The 22755-nt window shown below is 37.6% G+C and overlaps 3 protein-coding genes across 24 annotated transcripts in view; all 3 read left to right on the plus strand.

The window, feature by feature from the left end:
• Window positions 1-22755, plus strand: part of LOC128682614 (golgin subfamily A member 6-like protein 22) — a 163722-nt gene that overhangs the window by 95937 nt on the left and 45030 nt on the right. The window lies entirely within an intron of this gene.
• The window catches only part of LOC128682613 (gastrula zinc finger protein XlCGF57.1-like), a 78025-nt gene that overhangs the window by 6285 nt on the left and 48985 nt on the right, over window positions 1-22755 (plus strand). For 15 of the 22 annotated variants that reach the window (XM_053767434.2, XM_053767441.1, XM_064436975.1 and 12 more), the window contains exon 4: window positions 316-528. In XM_053767434.2, the coding sequence (XP_053623409.1) occupies window positions 316-528 (213 nt within the window). Of the gene's footprint in view, window positions 1-315; window positions 529-7459; window positions 9034-11225; window positions 14724-15629; window positions 16591-16869; window positions 18030-19188; window positions 20458-20884; window positions 20902-22755 lie in introns of those variants that run through there. The other 7 variants (XM_053767456.1, XM_053767446.2, XM_053767445.2 and 4 more) reach the window with 7 other exon arrangements.
• LOC128682621 (zinc finger protein 98-like) lies at window positions 20896-22749 on the plus strand. The gene has a single exon (XM_053767478.2). It carries the CDS (start codon window positions 20896-20898, stop codon window positions 21925-21927), a length of 1032 nt encoding a protein of 343 aa, XP_053623453.1. The 3' UTR covers window positions 21928-22749.

A 22755-nucleotide genomic window follows, 5' to 3' on the forward strand; every position in this document is an offset into this window, starting at 1 on the left:
TATCCATACTTAATATTGACTGAGTAGTTTGTAGCTTTGGTAAATATCATTTAGAACATGACGTGAAAAAGTCTACAAATCAACTTGGGGCGAAAATACATTTTTTGTATGTATGTCTTATGTTTGTAACGCGATAACTTTCGAACCCTTAGTCTTATTATGATGAAATTTAAAAAGGTATGTAGAATCACATGGGGCAACATAATAGGTTGTGCCATTTTTGAAATATTCATAATTTTTCTAAAAATTTTTCAAAAATGTTATTGTGTTCGCGAGGTTTTAAAGCTCATATAGTAATCCCATTTTCCATTTCAGTTGACAACCAACCGTTGACAAAACTGGCGAGCAGAGTGCCCAAAAAGGAATCGGTGGATCTCCTGGACTTGCTCGATACCTCAAAACCGGCACAGAAGAGGAAATCAACGGTTAAAGTTAAACCGCCACCATCTAAAAAGGCTAAAACAAAAATCGAAGCGGCCAAAGCGAAGCCCTCTAGCAGCAAAGCGAAACCGGAGAAGAAAAAGAAAGGTAGACATTCATTGATTATCCAATTTTCGTTTAAGTGAAATGCTGTGTTTAATTTTTACTTTTTCTTCGAAGTTTTGAATGCGTCAATACTTGCTCTCAAGTATAATAAAGGACGATTTATATCTATAAATTGGCATTTGGAACAGCTCTTCTCCGATATAGCGAATAGCATGACGCCGGGTCCATATCCGCTGTAAAGTCTAGTGTACAGCCGGCCGTTTGCGGGGCTTCGATGAAGTGGATTTCTATCCTTAATTCCCTCGAGGAGAATTTTCCGCAGTTAGGCCGCTTGTCTGGGCCTTGTCTTTCTGTGTGCGGAGTCTTGAGCCGCTGATTATTCCAGCCAATTTGTTCTGCTTAAGTTTGTTTGTTACCTCTTCACACGCTATCTACGCAACCAATCTTTTTGAAATTTTGCATACATGTATTTTGAAGTACCTTTCATCCCGGAAAAATAACTGTTCCCATGGGAAATTTACGCGGGCGAAGCCCCGGGCAAAAGCTGGTGAGTATATAACAATTAGGTATAATGTTACGACCAAGGGGTTCAATAAATACGAATTTATTTCATTCACTTCCACAAAGTTACTAAATTAAATACTACAAATTCACACTTAGACTGCAAACGATTGTGAACCTTATATCTACCGCTTGTAAAGTTCATGATTGCACAATATTTTATTTTCTGAAGTTTCACCATGATTAATCTAGGATAACCGGAGTTATTGTTTAGTAACGATGTTATATTTTTGTGTAGACAGACAGTATTAAGTTTTTTTTAAATAATATTAAACACAGCATTTTATCTAAATGAAATTTATATTTTGACATATATTTGGCTAGAATCAATCTCGTTAGAGTCAATTCGCTCGTTCGGTCTACATTCGGTCCATTTGGGGCAAAAAAAAAAAACATTTTTTGTATGTATGTTTGTAACCCAATATCTTTCGAACAGTTGGTCCGATTTTGATGAAATTTAAAAGGTATGTAGGATCTATCAATATTATTTTTAAGTTCGTGTGGGGGAACAAAATCGCTTTTGAGCCATTTATGAAATATTCACAATTTTTTTTTAATTTGTTGTGAACAGTTTGTCTAAGTTCGTGGCGAACAACAGTAGTCAATATTCATACCTCGCTTTGTGGCATGTGGTTGCGCCCTAAAATAGGACCACTCCATATCCAACCGTGGATGTCGTAATGAGTGCCTAAGGGACACATAGTCAGCTGATAGCATTAAAAAACAATAGCATTCCCTAGGGGGGTTCACAATTAGGATTTGTTTTTAAGCTTGTTCCGGGTTTTGCGCCGTCATTCATATAATGTTATTTCCTTTTTATTACTCTACACATGTTGTAAATTTCATTGAAATCTAGTGATTTTTTTGCGAAAATTACAGTTACGTTTTAGGTCAAAATCAATGCTTTAGATCGGAATTAGGCCTTAACAGGCATTTTTTCGCGTCATATTCTAAATTATTAATTAAATTTTAAGTATTTAACAAAGCTACAAACTACTAGCATTTCTTAACGACCACTGCTGAGAAGAAATACCGAAAGAAACTCATTTGAACAGTGTTGGTCCCTGTCATGCCAGAAGGGCTTACCATTATTGTTTTTATATATTTTTTTCGGTAACATAAGAAAGTACACCTTTACATAAAATATGTACGTATGTTAGGTCAAAGGCTGGTATATAAAATAAGTTTGACCAAACATTGTTCTTGTATGCGAATATGAGAATCGAGTTGACTAAATTCAAAGTAAACGCAAATATATAAGGATTCGCTTTAATTTTCAACTGTTTTACTTTATATTAGTAGGGTACGATTAAATATTTTCTTATGAAATTCTCAATTGAATATTTACGAAATTCTCAACTGAATATTTATGAAATTCTCAACCTAATATTTATGAAATTCTCAGCCGAATATTTGTCAATCAATTGCTTTCTTTTATTGTGCATGTTAATTAAGGCGACAATTGGATATGTCTTTTTAATAACAATGTTTCGAACACGTTAAAATAATTGAAAATTTCACATTAATAATTAATTACATTAATTATTTGTTACCGTTTTAATAATCGAAACATGCAGAGCCATTTTTTGTTTCCATGCCTTTTTTGTTTTGTGTGACGTCCCACAAGAGCCACCTTGGTGTTCTTTTGTGACAACATTGTCACAACAATACACATGCTTACTTGTGTATAAATATGGTACAGTCAACAGCACATCAAATTATTCTGCATGAATGAACATTGTTAAATAGTGAACGCAACAATTTTCAATTTTGTAACTAGCAACACTAATTTCATGTAATGGAACAACTGGTGAACATTGTTACTGTGTTCGGTGTTCCCGCCTATTCGTTCTGTCATTGAAGCGTCGTATAATATTTTTCACTACAAATACAAATTTATTTAAGTAATCACAAATAATCTTAACAGCGGCTAGTTTGCAATGAATTTGTGTGAGTTGACGTGCTGTTGAATATACCTCATACGTTGACCAACATTGTTTATTGTCGTAATATATATATATATATATATATATATATATATATATATATATATACGACATGTTAGGGGATGTTAGGTGTATTTGATGCAAACTTGTTGACTATTTGTTGAGATTGACACGGAATATAATATGTTATAATATCAACATTGAAACACGGTTCAGTGTGTAACCTAAACTATTATACATACACACGGATATAGGGGAGAGTAAATAAAAATTATAATTAGATATTGTTATTTTGTATAAATTTTGCCAATATAATTATAAATGGGGTGAAAGAAAACTAATGTTAATAGAAATTGCAGGTCTTGGGACATAAGGGGGAAGCGAGTCGTATAGGAATAGAGAAAATTTTGAACATTCAAAAATAATAAAACAAGCTAGGAACACCGGGGAGCATGCATGACCTGTGCGGAGTCTAATAATAGTAACAAACTTCAACATTTCACACGCTGACGCGTGACAACTGGCTTTGACACAGGAAGGACTACTAACAGCTAGTGTTGCCAGTGCAAAAATTACAAAATTACTATTCCCACACATATGTGGCGTATTTTTATGTGATTCGAACGTCAATTTCTAGTTTTTTGAGCCTTAAAAGAAAATTAATTGATTAAGACTGATGTGATTAGAAATACGCTATTTTATTCAGGTTTTTGCACGACTGTTCATAATGAAGTGTTATGTTTTTAGGATTTTTATGTGTGTCTTTTTTACAGATTTAGATTTTAAAGGTATTCTTAGATTCTCCTGACTTTATTTCGGGTGACATCAAATTTTAAATAGTTGAAATTTTGCATTATCAATATTTTTTCCAAAAGATAATGCTTGCGGCCCGTCCCGGCTCCGCTCGGGTAAAAATATAATATAATTATACATCTAAACCTTCCTCAGGAATCACACTATCTATTGATGAAAATCCGTGCAGTAGTTTTTGAGTTTATCGCGAACAGACAAACAGACGGGGCAGCTGACTTTGTTTTATAATATGTAAGGATTACCAGCGACTTCGTACGGGGGTCATTTGTCAACATTCGGGAATAAATTGTCTTAATAAAACTGCATCAAAATCGGTTGCGTGCTTTAAGGTTATGTTGTGATAGTGACAATGATTTAGGCATATATTAAAATGGTATAATCGTGATTTACATCAATAGTTTGTGAGTTTGTATGTATGAGGCGGAGGTAATATCAGAAAATACTGAACCGATTTAAAAAATATTTCACCATCAGATATGTACATTATCCAAGATTGCTATAGGCTATATTTTATCTCAAAATTCCCACGGGAGCGAAGCACCGGGCAACATCACACACAATCTTAAAATGATGCTCTGTTGTGATTTTACCGGCCGCCTGCCCGACGCCGGCCCTCTTTGGGAATGCTATTCAATTCAAACAGTTTATTGCTTTTTACAATGTACAGTAAGGTGATTAAGTAACTTAGTCACGTCAGTCATTATAATACTAATTACAATGTAAACCCTTGCAATTTAAAATACAAATTAGATTAAGTACATCAGATTATGAATTACAAAACAAAAAATATGAACATTGCGTATCGGCTGTCAAGGTTAGTTGTTAATCGTCTTGTTGTTCTTCCTCGTGCGACCACGACGAGGATGTGGAGTGGTCCTATTTTAGGGCGGGACCACACATAGCCGGCGGAGTAATGGGTAAGTGATAATTGTAGTTTGATTAGATTCACGAGGCTCTGTTTTTTTTTTTCATTTAAATCATTCATTAAACAACGAGATATATCCATTTGTGAATTTGGGCACTTGATAAAGTTGATTGAGATTTACTGAGAAAAGTGTAATGCGTTGTTGATATTTTTTTTTTTGCATTCGCTTTCTACAGTATGTTGCTGTTGTAATATATTTCAAAAACCAAAGAAAAAGATTTTTTTTTTACAAAATAAAATTGTGAAAAGGAAAAAAAAAATATATTTTCGTATAAAGTATCCTAAAAAAAATTTCAATCGAGTCTTATCAAGTGATAGTATGTCCTACCACATTGAAAAGTTTATTTTTTGTATACTTATATATATATTATGGTAACAGTAAAAAATATAACCTTTTCAATTTGGTCTTGTGCTTATTATTAGTAATATAAGAAATTAAAATACTTTTAAAACATATTACCCTACCCTACGGCACCATTTATAACGCATAGTATATATTTACCTCTATATTGAAACATTATTATATCTACGCATTTTAAAATAACCGTTGACAATAAAACATCGGCCATGATCGTGACATATCGGCGTACATTGCCTTGGGATTCGTTGCGTCGATTAAAATTCGCATAAAACCTACGCGCTAGTGGGCAACTATCACATTTTTTTAAAATCATATTATCTAATAAGTTCGTAAATCGAACAAAAATTGTATTTATTATAGTAATATAATCAATAATAATGTGTACGCGTATATTGCGATTTATACAGGGTTACTTACTGGTATCAAATGCAAAACCTCCTAAAGACTACTTGGGTACATCAAAACAAGCAACTTTTATTCTACGACTATTCGTGATTCGTAGTTCTTTTTCTTCATATAAATAAATACAATATAATTTGCGATTCTACACATGTTAACTGTATGTAACAGCCGAGCAACACGAGACAGTACAGTAGCGTTATGTAGCGGAATCGAACATAGAGTTAACAATTTATAGGAACGACAAAAACTAAAAAAAAGGAAAATTTTTGTATTTATTATATTTAGACAAAAGTCGTAGAACAAAAGATATTAGTCTTTATGTACCTTATGCGCCTTTGGAAGGTTATGCGTTAAGATACCAGTAACCCTGTATAATCTACCCGTGTACCAAATTTCATAACAATCCGTCCGATAGATTTGGCGTGGCAGTTTGGTAAACCGAAAGCTGTGGCCAACTAAATTGATAAATTATATACTAAACAACAGTTATTAAAAGTGCACATACCTTATTTTTTTTCAATTCCCTGACGTTTCGGACCTTGTTTAAAGGTCCGTGGTCAATGGGCGACAGATAATGCCTCACTAATGGAAAGCTATAATATTTATGTGAGAATTTTTTAAAAATAAATTTTAATATCACACAGATTGAGCTAGCCCCAAAGTATGTTCGAGACTTGTGTTATGGGATACTAACTCAACGATACTATATTTTATAACAAATACATATATAGATAAACATCAAAGGCCCGGGCCAATCAGAAAAAGATAATTTTCCATCATGACCAGACCGGGGATCGAACCCGGGACCTCTAGGTACAGGGGCAAGCAATTCACCACTGCGCCACCGAGGTCGTCAAAAAAATTTGTGTAGATTATTAGAATTTTCGTTAATAAATGAAATAAATTGATAAAACATTCGATTGTGGCGCTAGTGTACTTAAAGCAATGTACGTCAAGAAACTGCGGTCATTCCCGATTTTTACCATCTTGATGTTTCTGCGATAGTCCTTATCTTACCTGTAAGTGTGTGTATCTATCTCCTTTCAGCATTATAGTGTGCTAAAAAGAGATGGAAACACAGCTGGGACGGTGAGGATATACCAGATTAATATTATGTATATACCCGAATGAAACGCGTATCGCGTCAACAAAGCGTGATTCACATTCAAATTTTCAAATTCAAATCATTCAGAAATTAGACAGGCACTTTTTCTCGTAAACGACCACTGCTGAAAAGAAATGCCGATAGAAACTCATTTGAACAGTGTTGGTCCCTATCATGCCAGAAGGGCTCACTATATAGTTTCTTGGAATGGTTTTTTCTAATAATATATAAAAGTATGTAATGTATTCAGATTTTATTGCAATTCGTAAATACAGGCTGGTCACATGCATAAGTTGTTAGTACAAGTGACACCTTGCAAGGGCATAGCGATTATAGCGGGCGATTAAATGCCTGTTTCGGTGCAAATTATTCGGTGGGCTTGTGGGAGAATTTCACATTTCTATTTTGTGACATCTCCCTTAAATCAATTTGCTTCTTGTATTAGTTGTGTGAATTTATCTGAGTACCAATACATTCTGTTAATGGCTCATTTTAAATGATTATACTGTATACACTAAATTTGGACAATTACTTATTTAGTAATGTACAGCTCTTGAAGTATAAAAATGCAAAATTGTAATTTGTAGGTGTGTGTACCTTAATAAATAAATTTGTCGTTAAGAATTTCGCACATAATAGAATTTAGTAACGTGAAATTTATGTTTGTAGATTTATGAAAAAGTTTGTCAGCTTTACTCGTATATTTTAAATTATTCGTTGGGAAATCAAAGCGTTTCACATTTGTCGTTGACATATATTCGGACAGCTCATAATAGCAACGAGAAACGATTTTAGATATTTATAAAAAAAAAAGATGGCTTAGGATGTTGTTGTGATCCAGAATCTTTTTCTTTTTTTAGACGAGCGTTACTCTTATGACCCGTCGAGGGCTAACGCGGAAATCATCATACGCGACACAACGGCTTACCCATTCCGGGTCAACGATAAATCTATCCTTTGCGTCTACTGCCAGGACTTATTCGACGATCCTGACGTATTCCGAACTCACATGGACCAGGAACACGCAATATTCAGCCTCAAAGTAGCTTTCTATAACCTACCGAAATCGGAATTTATCAAGGCTGATCTCACCAATCTAAAATGCCGATTGTGCCCAGAGCAGTTCGCGTCTTTGGAAGCAGCGGCTGCCCATTTGACGGTGACACACAATCAGAATTTGACTAAAAATGGGAAGCTAGGCGTGATGCCGTACTATCTACAGAAAGATGTTTATACTTGTGCTATATGCGAGAAAAGCTTCCCGTCTTTGTTCCACCTGAATCGACATACGATAACTCACTTTCTGAGCTACGTGTGCCATGTGTGCGGAAGTAGTTACGTTGCCAGCACGGGGCTGTTGCGACACGTCAGATCGAAGCATCAAGATTACGAGGTGCCGTGCAAGAAGTGTGGGAAAAAATTCCCTACGATGGAAGCAAAGGAGAAGCACCGACGGACGGAGAAACAATGCATGCCGTATTGTTGTTTCAAATGCAACGAGAGATTCTTGGATTGGAAGACGCGCAAACGGCATATGGAGACGGCGCACGGTCAGAGCAGAAAGTTGTACAGATGTCGCGAATGTGATCTGACGTTTAACAACGAGGGCACGTATTACGATCATTTTAAACTGCAGCATTCGACCGATTGTGCCACGTGCAAACATTGCGGCATGAAGTTTCTGTCGCTGTACAGACTCAAACGGCATATTTCGAAGCATAGCATTTGAATCTTGGCAGGTTTGAGATGGCGCCTACTCACACACTAGCGCTGTCTTTATGTCTTCTGTATTCTGTACAGAATTACTCGAGAAAGTTCCAAACCTCGTAATAGATAGTCGACGAGGACACATCTATATCTATACACTACATGTTGCTCGGGGCTTCGCTCCCGTAAGAATTTTGATATAAATTATAGTCTATAGCAATCATGGATAATGTAACTTTCTAATGGTGAAAGAATTTTTGAAATCGATTCGGTAGTTTCGGAGATTATCCGCCTCAAACATACAAACTCATAAACGGTTACCTCTTTATAATAATAGTATAGGCATAATAAAACTAAGTGGCTATGTCTGTACATAGAAGATATTATAGAAAAATAATTATGGCGGGTCTTTATGGGACTAATAGAAGCCAAAACAATTTTTTTGAAAGAATTTTTGTCTGTATGTTTGTTCGCGCATCACGCAAAAACTACTGGATGGAATTTGATGTGGTTCTCGCAGCTCGCAGTTGTATAGCGGAAGGTCTAACTTAAATTCTGGCATAGGTTTCATGGCGATACGTCGCTTAGATCCCGAGATATCGATCATAATAAGTTATGAGTGGACGCACGAAATAATATCCATAGAATTTTAAGCTGAATTTGATACTTGATCAATATTTATTGTCTATTACTCAATTGCATTAAAGATATAGGCACTGTAATTAGTCGCATGTTTGTTTCATTGTTTATCGAAGTTTAACTGCCGCCTACCCCAACACTAAATGGGTTAAAGATTTATGCCATAATATTACAGTCATCTTGTCTGATGTAAAGAAGGCGTAGCGTCTTTACAGTGATGTAAAGATGTTGCCCGGGGCTTCGCTCCCGTGACAATTTTGAAATTAAATATCCTATAGCAATCTTGGGTAATGTGCCTTGGTGAGAGAATTTTTGAAATCGGTACGGTCGTTTCAGTGATTACCCGCCTCAAGCATACAAACGCTTACCGCTTTATAATAATAGTATAGACTAGCTAGCTCGACTTCGACTCCCATGGGAATATCAGGATCAAAAGCACCCTATGTGTTATTCCAGGTTATATTCTACCCGTGTACCAATTTCATAACAATCCGTCCGGTAGATTTCGCGTGAATGAGCATACGTACATCCTCATACACTTTTGCATTTATAATATTAGCTGGATTTAGCTTTGCTACGAAGAGACATGCAAAATCTTAATATAACATCAGCGCTATTTATCGACGAGACGATTGTGGCAATGACACAATAATCTCAAATATGTATTGTAGAGTAGATGTAGCCCGGGGCTTCGCTCCCGTGGGAATTTTGATATAAAATATAGCCTATAACAATCTTGGATAATGTACCTTTCAAATGGTGAAAGAATTTTTGAAATCGGTTCGGTAGTTTCGGTGATTACCCCCGCCTCAAACATGCAAACTCACAAACGCCCACCTCTTTATAATAATAGTATAGATTAACATGTTTCATTTATGAAAGGAAAAATGATAGGTCATATCACAGAACGGCTCGTGGTGCAAGGTGTACGCGGAATGGAAGCAATCATCCAGGAAGACCACAAATGTTTTGGTGCAAGATGACATCAAAAAATTGTTGGTATTAAATGTATAGAAGCGGCACAAGATTGAAATTAAAGGCATCTTATGAAGGAGGCTTATACTCCAAGCTGAATACAGTGCAAGCACATAGGCTGAGAACAGAGCTGGTATGGGCATATTTTAAGAAGAGATGACAATCACGTCACTCCAAGGGCGTTAAAGATGAAAGTAAAGGGTTCCAGGAATAGACGAAGACCTAAGAAGAAATGGATGGAGTGTGCCAAGGATAGTATGAACAGGAAAGGAGTATCAACGGATATGGCAAATGATAGGACGAAATGGAAGGAACTTACATACTGTGCCGACACTGCCGACCCCACATAAGGTCAAGAAGAAGGAGGCTATAGGCTGAGAAGCCAAAATTGACGTTTCGTCTTAATTGGCGTGCGCAATGTAGTGTACTATCGGCAAATGTCTTCGAGAAAATTTTGTCCGTCTCTGTCACAAATCCTACGACAGAGGCAAACGAATTCGTCGTGGTCTCCTGGGTTAGATTTGTAATTGTGGTGTCTCATCTGGGGCACTTTACGGAACAGGGGACTCACGTTCCAGTCTCCATATCAAAAATCACATCGATATTCATTGCTCCGTTTTGTCATGATAGTAACAAGGTTACCTGCCCACCACGTAACTGTAAATCTCAGCAAGACTTCGTAATATTCCACCATCGTAACTGACTTGTTATTACTCACAGTCATAATGGATACGAAGTGTTTTGAACACTGTGTTTTCTGTTTCTAAAGTGTTCAGAAATAAACTTTACCACTTTCTGTTTTCAACCAAACATGGAAGTGTTAACATCTCTTACAGGCAATAAGGTCTCCATTCAGATAACTATATATATTTGTATACGTCTGACTGCGTACGTACATGTCAGAAAAAGAAACATTTATCAAAAATATTAAAACAAAAACGTACTGTTACAGTTACACATGTGTTAAAAGCAAAACAAGTTTTAAACACCCAAGTGTGTGTTACAGGGATATTTCGATAACAGATTTACTGTGTTACATTAATAAGAGTCCTTGGATAGAACTAATAGCAACTCTTGCGCTTAGGCATCCGACATTACGTCGCAACGTATCTGAAACAACCCATCTTAATATTACAGGTCTAATTACAGGTCTTATTGGCAGGGTGTATTAATACTTATATTATACACTAACATTTCTGATTATTAGTATGGATTTGGACATAACCGGTGTGAGTCTATCTGTTATTGAGTCTATCAATAATGAAAGAGTCGTTAAATGACCAAGAACATTTCTCTTTGTTCTAGAAAAAGACGCTAATGTCGTCGCCAGACGCAACGCCGAGTTAATAGTCCAATTCTCAACAGCATACCCCTTCAGGCTACCAGAAAATTCGATGGTGTGCGTTTACTGCGCTGAGAGTTATGACGACCCCTGTGTTTATAGACAGCATATGGATGACGAACACGAAATCTTCAATAGTCGCATGGCATTCGTCCATTGCGCAGAAGGCTCAATCAAAGCTGACTGTACAGATCTACGCTGTCGAATATGCTTGAAAAAATTCGCGAATTTGGAAGATACAGCTCGACATTTGCACAACGATCACCTCGAACCTATAAACTTAGATGTGGATCTAGGAATCCAAGCTTTCAAATTGGAAAAGGACAAATTTATTTGCGCCATTTGTAATAGTAAGTTTTTGAGCTTGCGGCAGTTGAGCAGGCATACGCAGACGCATTATTTGAAGTATACTTGTGAGGCGTGCGGTAAGTCGTATGGGACTTTAACGACATTAAGACACCATATTAGATTCTCACATATAACAGAGGAAAGGATATGTAGAAAATGTAAAATGACTTTCGCGTCGCTCCAAGCGAAACGGGATCACTTGAAGCAATCGCCGAAATGTTGGCCGCACTTGTGCAACGCTTGCGGCCAGCGCTTCGTCACGTGGAACATAAAACAGGCACATTTGAACGAAGTGCACGGCGCCCAGAAGAAATCTTACGTTTGTCCTGAATGCTCCAAAGTTTTTGCCGATCGAAAGAAGTTTAGGTTCCATTTCAAGGTCACGCACACTGACGACAATTACATGTGCGCGAACTGCGGTGTCAAATTCGACACGAAACGTGGTCTGGACGAACACAAAGTAGTTCATACGAAAGAGAAACTGTTCCCATGCCTTGTTTGTTCCAAATCGTTTCCAAGGAAGAAGAATTTGGTCCAACACATGTGGATACACAGCGCCAATAAAAGATTTGAGTGCACAATATGTAATAAACAGTTTAATCAGAGAGTCAGTTGGAAGAACCATATGAAGGCATACCATCCGGATATTTACATCCCTCCTTACCAATCGACGAGCACTTTTGACGAAACGAAAAATAATAATATCAAACTACTTTTCTCCGTTTTGAAAACTGATTAGGTTATTGAATTAGGGGCTCGATCGAATTCGCCACTAAATGTAAATACTCAAGGCATATTATAATAAAGAGTATATATGTATAGCATAATGTGTATTAAGTAAAAATTTGAACGTCAATAAGTGATGTATATTATCCTAAGAAGAATAAAGGTTTTTTAATTTGGAAAATACGTTAAGCTTTGTGGTGCGATACAGTGCATCTAAAAAAATTAAAATCTTTCCTAATATGAACTAATATAAAAAAATAAATTGAGAGGCAGATAATACAGAATCAATACGATTAAATTATCGCCAACAATATCACGTCTTAATCCACGCACACTAGCGCGTTGCGTATTCACGTATGCGTGCTTTGGTTACGCATAACGCATAACGACACATTCGATCCATACTTTTAACGCGAGTGTGAGGCAAAATACTCGCGAGTGTTATGCGCAGTGGCGCCCAACACTGACCAAAAAGGTAACACCCCCATTGATCGGGAACATTTCTTTTGTTCTAGAAAGCGATCCGTTGCACATCGCGCGAGGAAACGCTGAGATCGTTATGGAATTCGCGACAATATACCCTTTTAGGCTGCCGGAGTGTGATATGGTATGCGTGTATTGTTGCGAAAGTTTTAACGACCCCGCCGTCTTCAGAAAACATATGGTGGACGAACACACAGACTTTCCAATCTGGGCTGCGTTCAAGCACGTACCTGAGGGATATATAAAAGCAGACTGCACAGAACTATCATGTAAACTCTGTGCCGAACCGCTCGGCACGTTGGAACAAACAGCTGAACATTTATTTACCGTTCATTCTAAAAAGCGGTTGAGACTTGAATTCGATGTAGGAATACAACCGTTCAAACTGGCCGAGGGTAAGCTCTCGTGTGCAATTTGCGCGGAGAAATTCGCCAGTCTCAGATCTTTAAGTCGACATACCCAAACTCATTACTTGAAGTTCACATGCGAATCGTGTGGGAAGTCCTATTCTACTGTGACGTCATTGAAGTGCCACATGAGGCAGCACATGTACGAGGACCGAAGGTTGTGTAGGAAATGCAAGACGACATTTAAAACGCTCGAAGACAGGAGGAAACACTTGATGAAGTCGCCGAAATGTTGGTTGCATCTCTGTAAAATTTGCGGGGAAAGATTTATCACGTGGAACCAGAAGTTGACGCATCAGGCTAACGCGCACGGGGCAGGGAAAAGGATTTATGTGTGTCCAGAATGTAAAGAGGTTTTTACTGATAGGAAGAAGTATCCAGCTCATTTTAAGAAGCATCATTCAGAAGATTAATTAAAGAGTAATAAAATTGCTTAAATGCATAAACTCGGATCGTTGCAGTTTATCAATTCGTTGAACATTTGATATAACATAACTTGAGCTCCTGCGTGATTCAGCAACGTTTACCTCTCTCTCAGCTGTATTTGCATCCATCATTCAGCATTAGGCCCGCGTGGTAGGTTACCCATCCTCCTTATCCATCCATAAGGAAGGCCAGTGTCCCGGCATTAAATTTTAAACAAGATATTAAAACTCCTGATGATGTTCAGGAGCAATGCCGACTGCGGGGTTCGTAAGAGAGGATATCCTCTTCTGTTATAAGAAATATGTACAAAAATAAGTTGATTGAATAAAAACAAACACGCAACACTATCAAATGAGTCACTATTAGTTAAATAAATCATTCATTCATAAGTAAAAGATTAGGATAAATTAGTGTTTGGTAAAATACGTAATGTTTATTTTTGAAACTTGTTGTTATGACAACGGCAAAGATAATCTACGGTTCAATTTTGATCCGTTACTGATATAGGCAAAGGCAGACCGATCGAGATTCAATTGCGGTCCAGCTGAAGATATTTGCGCGATCAGGGGGCTAGTCAGGCCAATACTTAGATAGAATATCTGGATTTGACATTTATATCTTCATAAATGATTTGGGACTGTAACGTTGCAAAAAATTTTGAATTATTAAACAGAAATCTTTATTTTGATACTGGGTTCCAAGTTGGGCGCCACTGAAAGCTAATTCCCTCAGAAAATTTGTAAAATGGTGAACCTTGGGTATAAATTGAATAAAACCCTTTTGTGGATATTAAACATTATTTGTATATTGGAGGTGTCAAGGTTCTACATATACAAAGCACGTTCATATCATTACAAGGTTATCTGGCCGGTGAGAGAGTTGCTTGCGAAAATTTGACAAGACAAACTGTGTTTCAAAATAATTTTTGAAGTTTTAAATTTTTATCACAGATGTTTTCGATTTACATGGTGTGTTGGATACAGAGATACCAGAATTTTTGTCTGTGGCTGGGTGATTTTTGTTATTATTTTCCAAACTTGTATTGATTGCAATAAAAGCTTGTAACAAGTAGATTATGTTATTAATTTCTTTCCAAAACACTGAACACAAATGTTACCTATAGACATTTAGATGAAAAAGCCGATAAAGATCTCGAATGTTGGCAAATGGCACTTATATCACAGTCGATGTGGTGCAATATCATTTCTGAAACTCTAAACAATAAACAAAACTATGTAGTACTATAATTATTAACTAAATAAATCAACAAATTAAAAATGAACTAAAAATCTTACACCTAATATATAAACAGAAATAACGTACAAAATAACTGATTTAAATTAAAAATATCTAAATTCGGGCCCTAAGTAAGGTGCAAGTAATGCAATTAGCTGAATGGCAGGTTAGAATACGTTGTGCTAGGAACTTCCGCGCTATGGTCACCCGTTGACTCCATCAGTGTATGCAGAGTTCCATGCGCAAGAGTTGGGTGTTTATCTTTCACTGTTATTTATAAAAAGTTTAAATCGAAGTATACTTTAAGCTAAAGTATGTTTTGTCTCGTTCTGTCAATGTAAGGTGCGAAAATTATGCTTTAACTTTTTTATGAATAACAGTAATTTTATTTCCCTTTGTCTCACCGTGGATCACGGCGTTTAATCTTACGTCTGGATGGATAGGTACTTACGTAATCTGGAACGTTCGATATTCAGACAAGCAAACATTAATTGAAATGGAAGCGCAAATGGGTCCTGATTTAAGATCTGGCGTGTGGCTCGTGCTCTGGCGACTTGATAAAATCCTTAACGGCTGATAGGAAACAACAGCATTCCCCAAAGTTGACGTTCGGCGTAATTCTTATGTTTTTGAGTCCCGTAAAATCACAAGCGCATCTTCAGAAGACGTTTCTTAATCGGACCCCGGACCTCGGGACGTCACAACGAGAGAAAGCTGATTGAGACCTTTCTTTTGTTCTAGAGTTGATGGATATACTCCCCCCAAACGCGGCCCGGCGAAACGCTTGGATCATAGTCGCTCACACGACCGCTTACCCGTTCAAGCTACCGGAATGTTCCCTTGTTTGCGTTTATTGCCGTGACGAATTCGATGAGGGTCACCTCTTCCGTAAACATATGGAAGACGAACATCCCGAAGTCAGATTACGCGTAGCATTCTCTCACATACCCGAGGGATACATCAAAGTCGATGTGACAGACTTGAAGTGTCGCGAATGCAGCAGAAACTTTGATGATGTTGAAAGCGCTGCTGAGCATCTTTACAAACACCACAAATTGAGGCTGAATCTAGCCGAGCCGTTGGGCGTTCAGCCGTTTAAGTTCGCGATAGGAAAATGGAACTGCGCAATCTGCTACTCTAAATACTCATCATTGCGCGCTTTAAGTAGACACACACAATCACATTTCTGTAAATACACGTGCGACACCTGCGGCAAGTCTTATTTCTCGTCCGGTTCCTTGCAAAATCATCTAAAAATATCCCATGTAGGTGATCACAAGATCTGCATCAGGTGTAAACGTTTATTCGACACGTTGGACGAGAGGAGACAGCACGTGATCGAGTCCAAAAGGTGCTGGACATTCGCGTGCAAATACTGCACGGAAAGATTTCCAACTAGCTCCCTAAAGAATGCTCACAAAAAGGCAGTACACGGTGACCAGCAAAGGGTATATCCGTGCATTGAATGCGAAGAAGTATTTACCGATCGAATGAAATACAGAGTACACTTCAAAATTATGCACACAGATGATTATTTCCAATGCAGGCATTGCGACCGTAAATTCGACACGCAAAAGAATTTGGAGAAACACAACGTGGCACATACGAACGAGAAGCATTTCATTTGTACGGTTTGCACCAAGCCGTTTTCGAGGAGGAGAAATTTGGTTCAGCACATGTGGATACATCGCGAGAATAAAAGGTTTCAATGCAAGGAATGCAATAAACAATTCAGCCAAACAGGGCCTTATAAGGCTCATCTAAAAGCGTATCATTCCAATGTGCCTGCAAGCTAGATTCCTGGTCATTAGCCACTTCTGAACACGCGTGAACTTCAGTTTCACAATCTGATTAGAATTTTCAGTGTGTGACTCACGTTATGCAACGAATATTTCTTTTAGTCAGGCGTCTTTCTATAAATAGAGAATCCAGCGTTAGAAGAACGTTTTCATTTATTTCTTTTTATTTCTGTTTGTTCTAGAACAAACCCCGAATCCGATGACGATGGCGAGGCGCAACGCCCAAATCCTTGTCCAGTTCGTCACAGCGTATCCGTTCAAATTGCCAGTAACCTGTATGGTTTGCGTTTATTGTGACCAAAGTTACCAAGATCCAGCCCTCTATAGAGCGCACGTGGATTCCAATCACGATGATTTCAAACCCTACTTGGCTTTCGCTCACATAAACGAGGGTTACGTCAAAGTTGACTGCACAGACTTGAAATGTCGAATCTGCAAATTGACGCTTGATAAAATCGAAACTGCCGCTGAACATTTACTCAAAGATCACGATAAACCTATAGACTTGCGATACGATTGCGGTTTGCAGCCATTTAATTTCAAAACTGAACAATTGCTGTGCGTTATTTGTAATAAGAACTTCATGAATTTACGGGCGTTGAGTCGCCACACTCAATCGCATTATAACAAATGCACGTGCGAACAGTGCGGCAAATGTTATCTGAGCACGTCCGCTTTACGTTATCATATACGACTCAGCCATGCGGTGACCGCAGATCAGAAGATATGTAACAAGTGCAAACAAATCTTCGACTCGGTCGAGGAACGACGCGCTCACATGAGCGTGTCCAAGAAATGTTGGAAGCACTCTTGTAGGATCTGTTACAATAAATTTATGACTGGTATATTGAGGGACGAACATCTGAAAGATGTTCACGGCGTAGTAAAACCTACATTGGAATGTCCGGAGTGTAAGAAAACCTTTCCCGACGGGAGGGCGGTTGGGAAACATTTTAAAATCCATCACACTAACACATACTTCGGCTGCCCTTTTTGTAATCGTAAATTTGACTCAAAGAGCGGTTTAGAGAAGCATAGGGTAACGCATACGAAAGAAAAGCGCTTTTCATGCGATCAGTGTTCGAGAGCTTTTCCAAGGAAAAGCACATTGGTGACACACATGTGGATACATAGTGACAGTAAGAGGTTTGTGTGTCATGTGTGCAGTAAGCCATTTAATCAAAAGGTTAGCTGGAAGACGCATATGAAGTCTTACCACTCCGAAGAAATGTGAGAATATTTCTGAGTTGAATTTCGTTTCGTTATATTTAACCAAATGGCTATGTAGTAAAAGAAAATTGTATAGTATTACAGATTTAATAAAGAATTTTACGATAATATATTAAGTTGTAGTTTATTTTAATTACTTATATTTGACCTTGGAAATTCAACAAAAATACTCCACGGAGCAACTATGGTAAAAGAAGTATTGTATACGAGGAAGCAAAATTATTTCATTATATACACAATTACGTTAGAAAATGTTCAAATTTATCAACATTTATCAGAAAAATGTTTGGGTCTATCTCATCCAGGACAATATAAACGTATAGATTTTGGCCTCTTGTATAAGTCATCTACATATTGTTATGTTAAAATTTATCTCATAAGTCGCTTTTGAAATATTCACAATTTTGTAAAATAATATTGGATTCGCGAGGTGAGTGTATGTTTGAGGCGGGTAATCTCCGAAGCTACCAAACCGATTTCAAAAATTCTTTCACCATTAGAAAGCTACATTATCCGAGATTGCTATAGGCATATATTTATTTTGAAATAAATTAGTTTTCAGCAATATCAATGAACACTTAAAGTAATCCTAAGAAAAAGCGTCACCGAAAATCTTAACGCGCGTGCCGCGTGCCTACTGTTGATAATACATGCATATAATGTGCTACGAAAATATAGGTTTTTAGTAGATCCATAAAAAAGTCCGCGACACTATACATCTATCTTTTATAATTAAGTAACTATAAGGCATTTTATATGCAAAAAGATAATGTAAATTAAAAGGTGCATTTTGACAATTATTACTACACAAGCATATTAATCCTTATGATAAAAAAATATTTCTTCATGAAGATAATTTCATGAAGATAAATTTTGCCCTTTACAGCACACAAATTGGATGAATAGATTCTGAAATATCGTGGAATTAAAAAATACGCACGCCAAATTATGTAGGTAGGTACACGTATATAATGTTGAACACGACACTAGCTGCCGTGTGAAACCAAAAGACTGTAACTTTGAAAAATGTGTTTTGAGATATTTGACATGATGTCTTATACATAAAGTGAAAAAAAATTGTATTCGCGAGGTCTACATTCGCGGCGAACGACTAGTATTTTATTTTTGTGACAGCCATTTACCAGAATTTTTAAGCAATTTATCGAAAATAGTTCATACAACTTACGAACCCTAACACGGTGAATGTGTGATGAGAAATTCTTAAGACGAACCAGATAAAAATGTCACAGCCGGATTTCTATTTGTTCTAGAACAAAGTGCCATGGCGATGGCGCGCCGGAATGCCCAGATCATAGTGGAGTATACCACAGCTTACCCCTTCAGGCTGCCTGAGTGTTCGTTGGTGTGCGTGTACTGCGAAGAGAGCGTAGCGACCACACAGTTCCAAACGCACATGGGATCTCAGCACCCAGAAGCCAAAGTCAAAATAGCGTTCGCTCATTTGAACGACGGCTACATCAAAGCTGATTGCACAGATTTAAAATGCAGAACTTGTTCAAAAATGTTCGAAACGCTTGAAAATATCGCAGATCATCTTGTGTCAGCACACAAATTGCCTTTACATCTAAATTTCGATTTGGGAGTACAACCGTTTAAGTTCGGAACTGACCAGCTAATATGCGCAATGTGTCCAATGAAATTCGCGACGCTTCGATCGTTGAGTAGACACACGCAATCTCATTTTAGAAAGTGCACGTGTGAGCTTTGTGGCAAGTCTTATTTATCGTCATCCTCTTTACTACATCACATGAAAGTTATTCATACAAAAGATAGCGAGCAAAGGATATGCGAGAAATGTAAACGCGTTTTTGATTCGCTCGAAGCTAGGAGGAAACATGTTATAGAAACTCCTGAGTGCTGGCGATATTCGTGCAGACGCTGTTTCGAAAAATTTTTGTCGGCATCATTAAGAGACGCACACCAAAAAGAAGTTCACGGAATCGATAAGCGATCGTACTCGTGCCCGGAATGTAAAAAAGTTTTCCCTGACTTAACTAAATATACAGTACATTATAAAATTGACCACACTGACAAATTTTTCCCGTGCGATTGCGGTCGCAAGTTTGTCTCCAAATATTTGTTGGAAAGCCACCGCGTTATGCACACAAAAGAAAGATCCTTTTCGTGTCCGGAATGTTCTAAGACGTTTCCGAGGAAACGCACCCTGATTAATCATATGTGGATTCACAGCGCGAACAAGAGATTTGAATGCGATCTGTGTAATAAGTCGTTCAATCAGAAAGTCAGTTGGAAAACGCATATGAAGTCTTACCATCCTGAGTCGATGGTTACAACAACAATATCATCAAGGTCAAACCTTTTAGCCTTCGATGTCTAATCTCTAACATTTTCTTATACATCTCATCCAAAGACCAAGAATCAAGATAGCTAGACGAGCTAGTTTAACCAAAATAGATTTCCATACAACTCCCAGTCTATTTCATTCGAAGCGGCAAGACAGGCGTTCTAAAACTCTGGACACACGATCAGGGACATTATTATGAGCGATCTGTCCTGTTTTTTGTGTATTTTCTAACATGCGTTACCATTTCTCCATCGCCATTTTAAAGTCCCAAAGCCAAGGCAAGATTCACCTTCCTGTAAATTGAAAGTTAATAATAATCTATGTCGATGCTCAACGCCTTTTGAAAAGACTCGTCCCATATCTTCTACTCCTACTCAGTTTTGAGTCACTATGCGCCATGCAATAATTTTATGTCTTGACCTAATGTATAGCGCTCGTAAGGTGCACTATTGTTTCCAGAACTATTTATTGTTCTCGAAGCTTCTTTCTGGATCCGTCTAGTACACAAGTACGTACTTTTCTAGATTAGGGCGCATCTTCTCAACAGTTTAGAATGTTGCAATGAATCTCTGATGAAACACAATTCAAAAGTATTGATGAAAAATTGAAAACAGTCATAGAGGGATTTTTATTTGTTCTAGAACAAAGTGCCATGGCGATGGCGCGCCGGAATGCCCAGATCATAGTGGAGTATACCACAGCTTACCCCTTCAAGCTGCCTGAGTGTTCGTTGGTGTGCGTGTACTGCGAGGAGAGCGTAGCGACCACACAGTTCCAAACGCACATGGAATCTCAGCACCCAGAAGCCAAAGTCAAAATAGCGTTCGCTCATTTGAACGACGGCTACATCAAAGCTGATTGCACAGATTTAAAATGCAGAACTTGTTCAAACAAGTTCGAAACGCTTGAAAATATCGCAGATCATCTTGTGTCAGCACACAAATTGCCTTTAGATCTAAATTTCGATTTGGGAGTGCAACCGTTTAAGTTCGGAACTGAACAGTTAATATGCACAATGTGTGCAATGAAATTCGCGACAATTCGATCGTTGAGTAGACACACGCAATCTCATTTTAGAAAGTGCACGTGTGAGCTATGTGGCAAGTCTTACTTAACATCATCCTCTTTGCTACATCACATGAAAATCATCCATTCAATTAGTAGAGAGCAAAGGATATGCGAGAAATGTAAACGCGTTTTTGATTCGCTCGAAGCTAGGAGGAAGCACGTTTTGGAATCTCCAAAATGCTGGAGATATTCGTGCAAATGCTGTTTCGAGAGATTCGTATCGGCTACTTTGAGAAACGCACATCAGAAAGAGGTTCATGGCATCGATAAAAGATCTTACGCGTGTCCAGAATGTAAAAAAGTATTTCCGGACGTAATGCGATATAGAATACATCATAAAATTCATCATACAGACGAATTTTTCGCGTGCGCATGCGGTCGCAAATTTGAGTCCAAATATCAATTGCAGAAACACCGCGTGACACACACTAAAGAAAGATTGTTTTCGTGTCCGGAATGTGCCAAATCGTTTCCGAGAAAAAACACCCTGATGGGCCATATGTGGATTCACAGTGAGAACAAGAGATTTGTTTGTAAGATTTGTAATAAACAGTTCAATCAGAAAGTCAGCTGGAAAACACATATGAAGTCATATCATCCCGAGACGGTGGTTTAAACCTTAAAAATCTATCTTTTTCTACGAAGGTTGCAGTCTGTCCATTAAGAATAGAAAATGAATGAAGGTGTTGTGTTTAACAACCAATCATGGCTATTAGATTTGTTAGTGCAATAGGAGAAAATATAGTTCGTTAAAGCCTTTTTCTAAAAATTAGTTAGAATATATATGTCCGTCCAAATCAAAAGGGACCTTATGGCGGCTGGCACATAAGTCTTTATTGCCGTTGTTCGAATACAAAACAACGGCATTAATGGCGTAAGTGCCGGGCGCCTTAAGGTCCCTTTTTATTTGGACGACCATATATGAGTATCCATCCACATGGTAGCATAGATAGATTTAAGCAGTGTTGTCTCAGTTAATTCCCAAAAAGCGAAAATTGTTTTCACTGGACTTTTAGGGTATTGGGTGTAGTTACATCTCTGTTCGGCAACGTATGGGTTGCCACGTAAGCATGGGATGATTTAGACGATGTTTCGTTACTGCCAAAACGTTTTCCAGGAAAGACACGTTGGCTGGTCACATGTGGATTCACAATGAGAATGTAAAATTTGTAATAAGACGTTCAATCACAAAGTCAGCTGGAAAACGCTTATGAAGTCTTACCATCCTAAAGTAAATTATATAAAAATTACGTTTGATATAAGTAGGATTTCCGTGGCGCAGAATAGTGCTACCGACGTCCGAAACCAATACATTTATCATATGAATTTTATGCTTAGAAAGATTTGTAATTTAAAATTTGACGTGAAAAAGTACCTTTGAAGGTCTAATTTCTGAAATGCTCAAAGCATTTCAGAAATTAGACCTTTGTAGTGAAAAGCCTAT

This window comes from Plodia interpunctella, chromosome 30 (assembly GCF_027563975.2).
Source record: "Plodia interpunctella isolate USDA-ARS_2022_Savannah chromosome 30, ilPloInte3.2, whole genome shotgun sequence".
NCBI lineage: Eukaryota > Metazoa > Arthropoda > Insecta > Lepidoptera > Pyralidae > Plodia > Plodia interpunctella.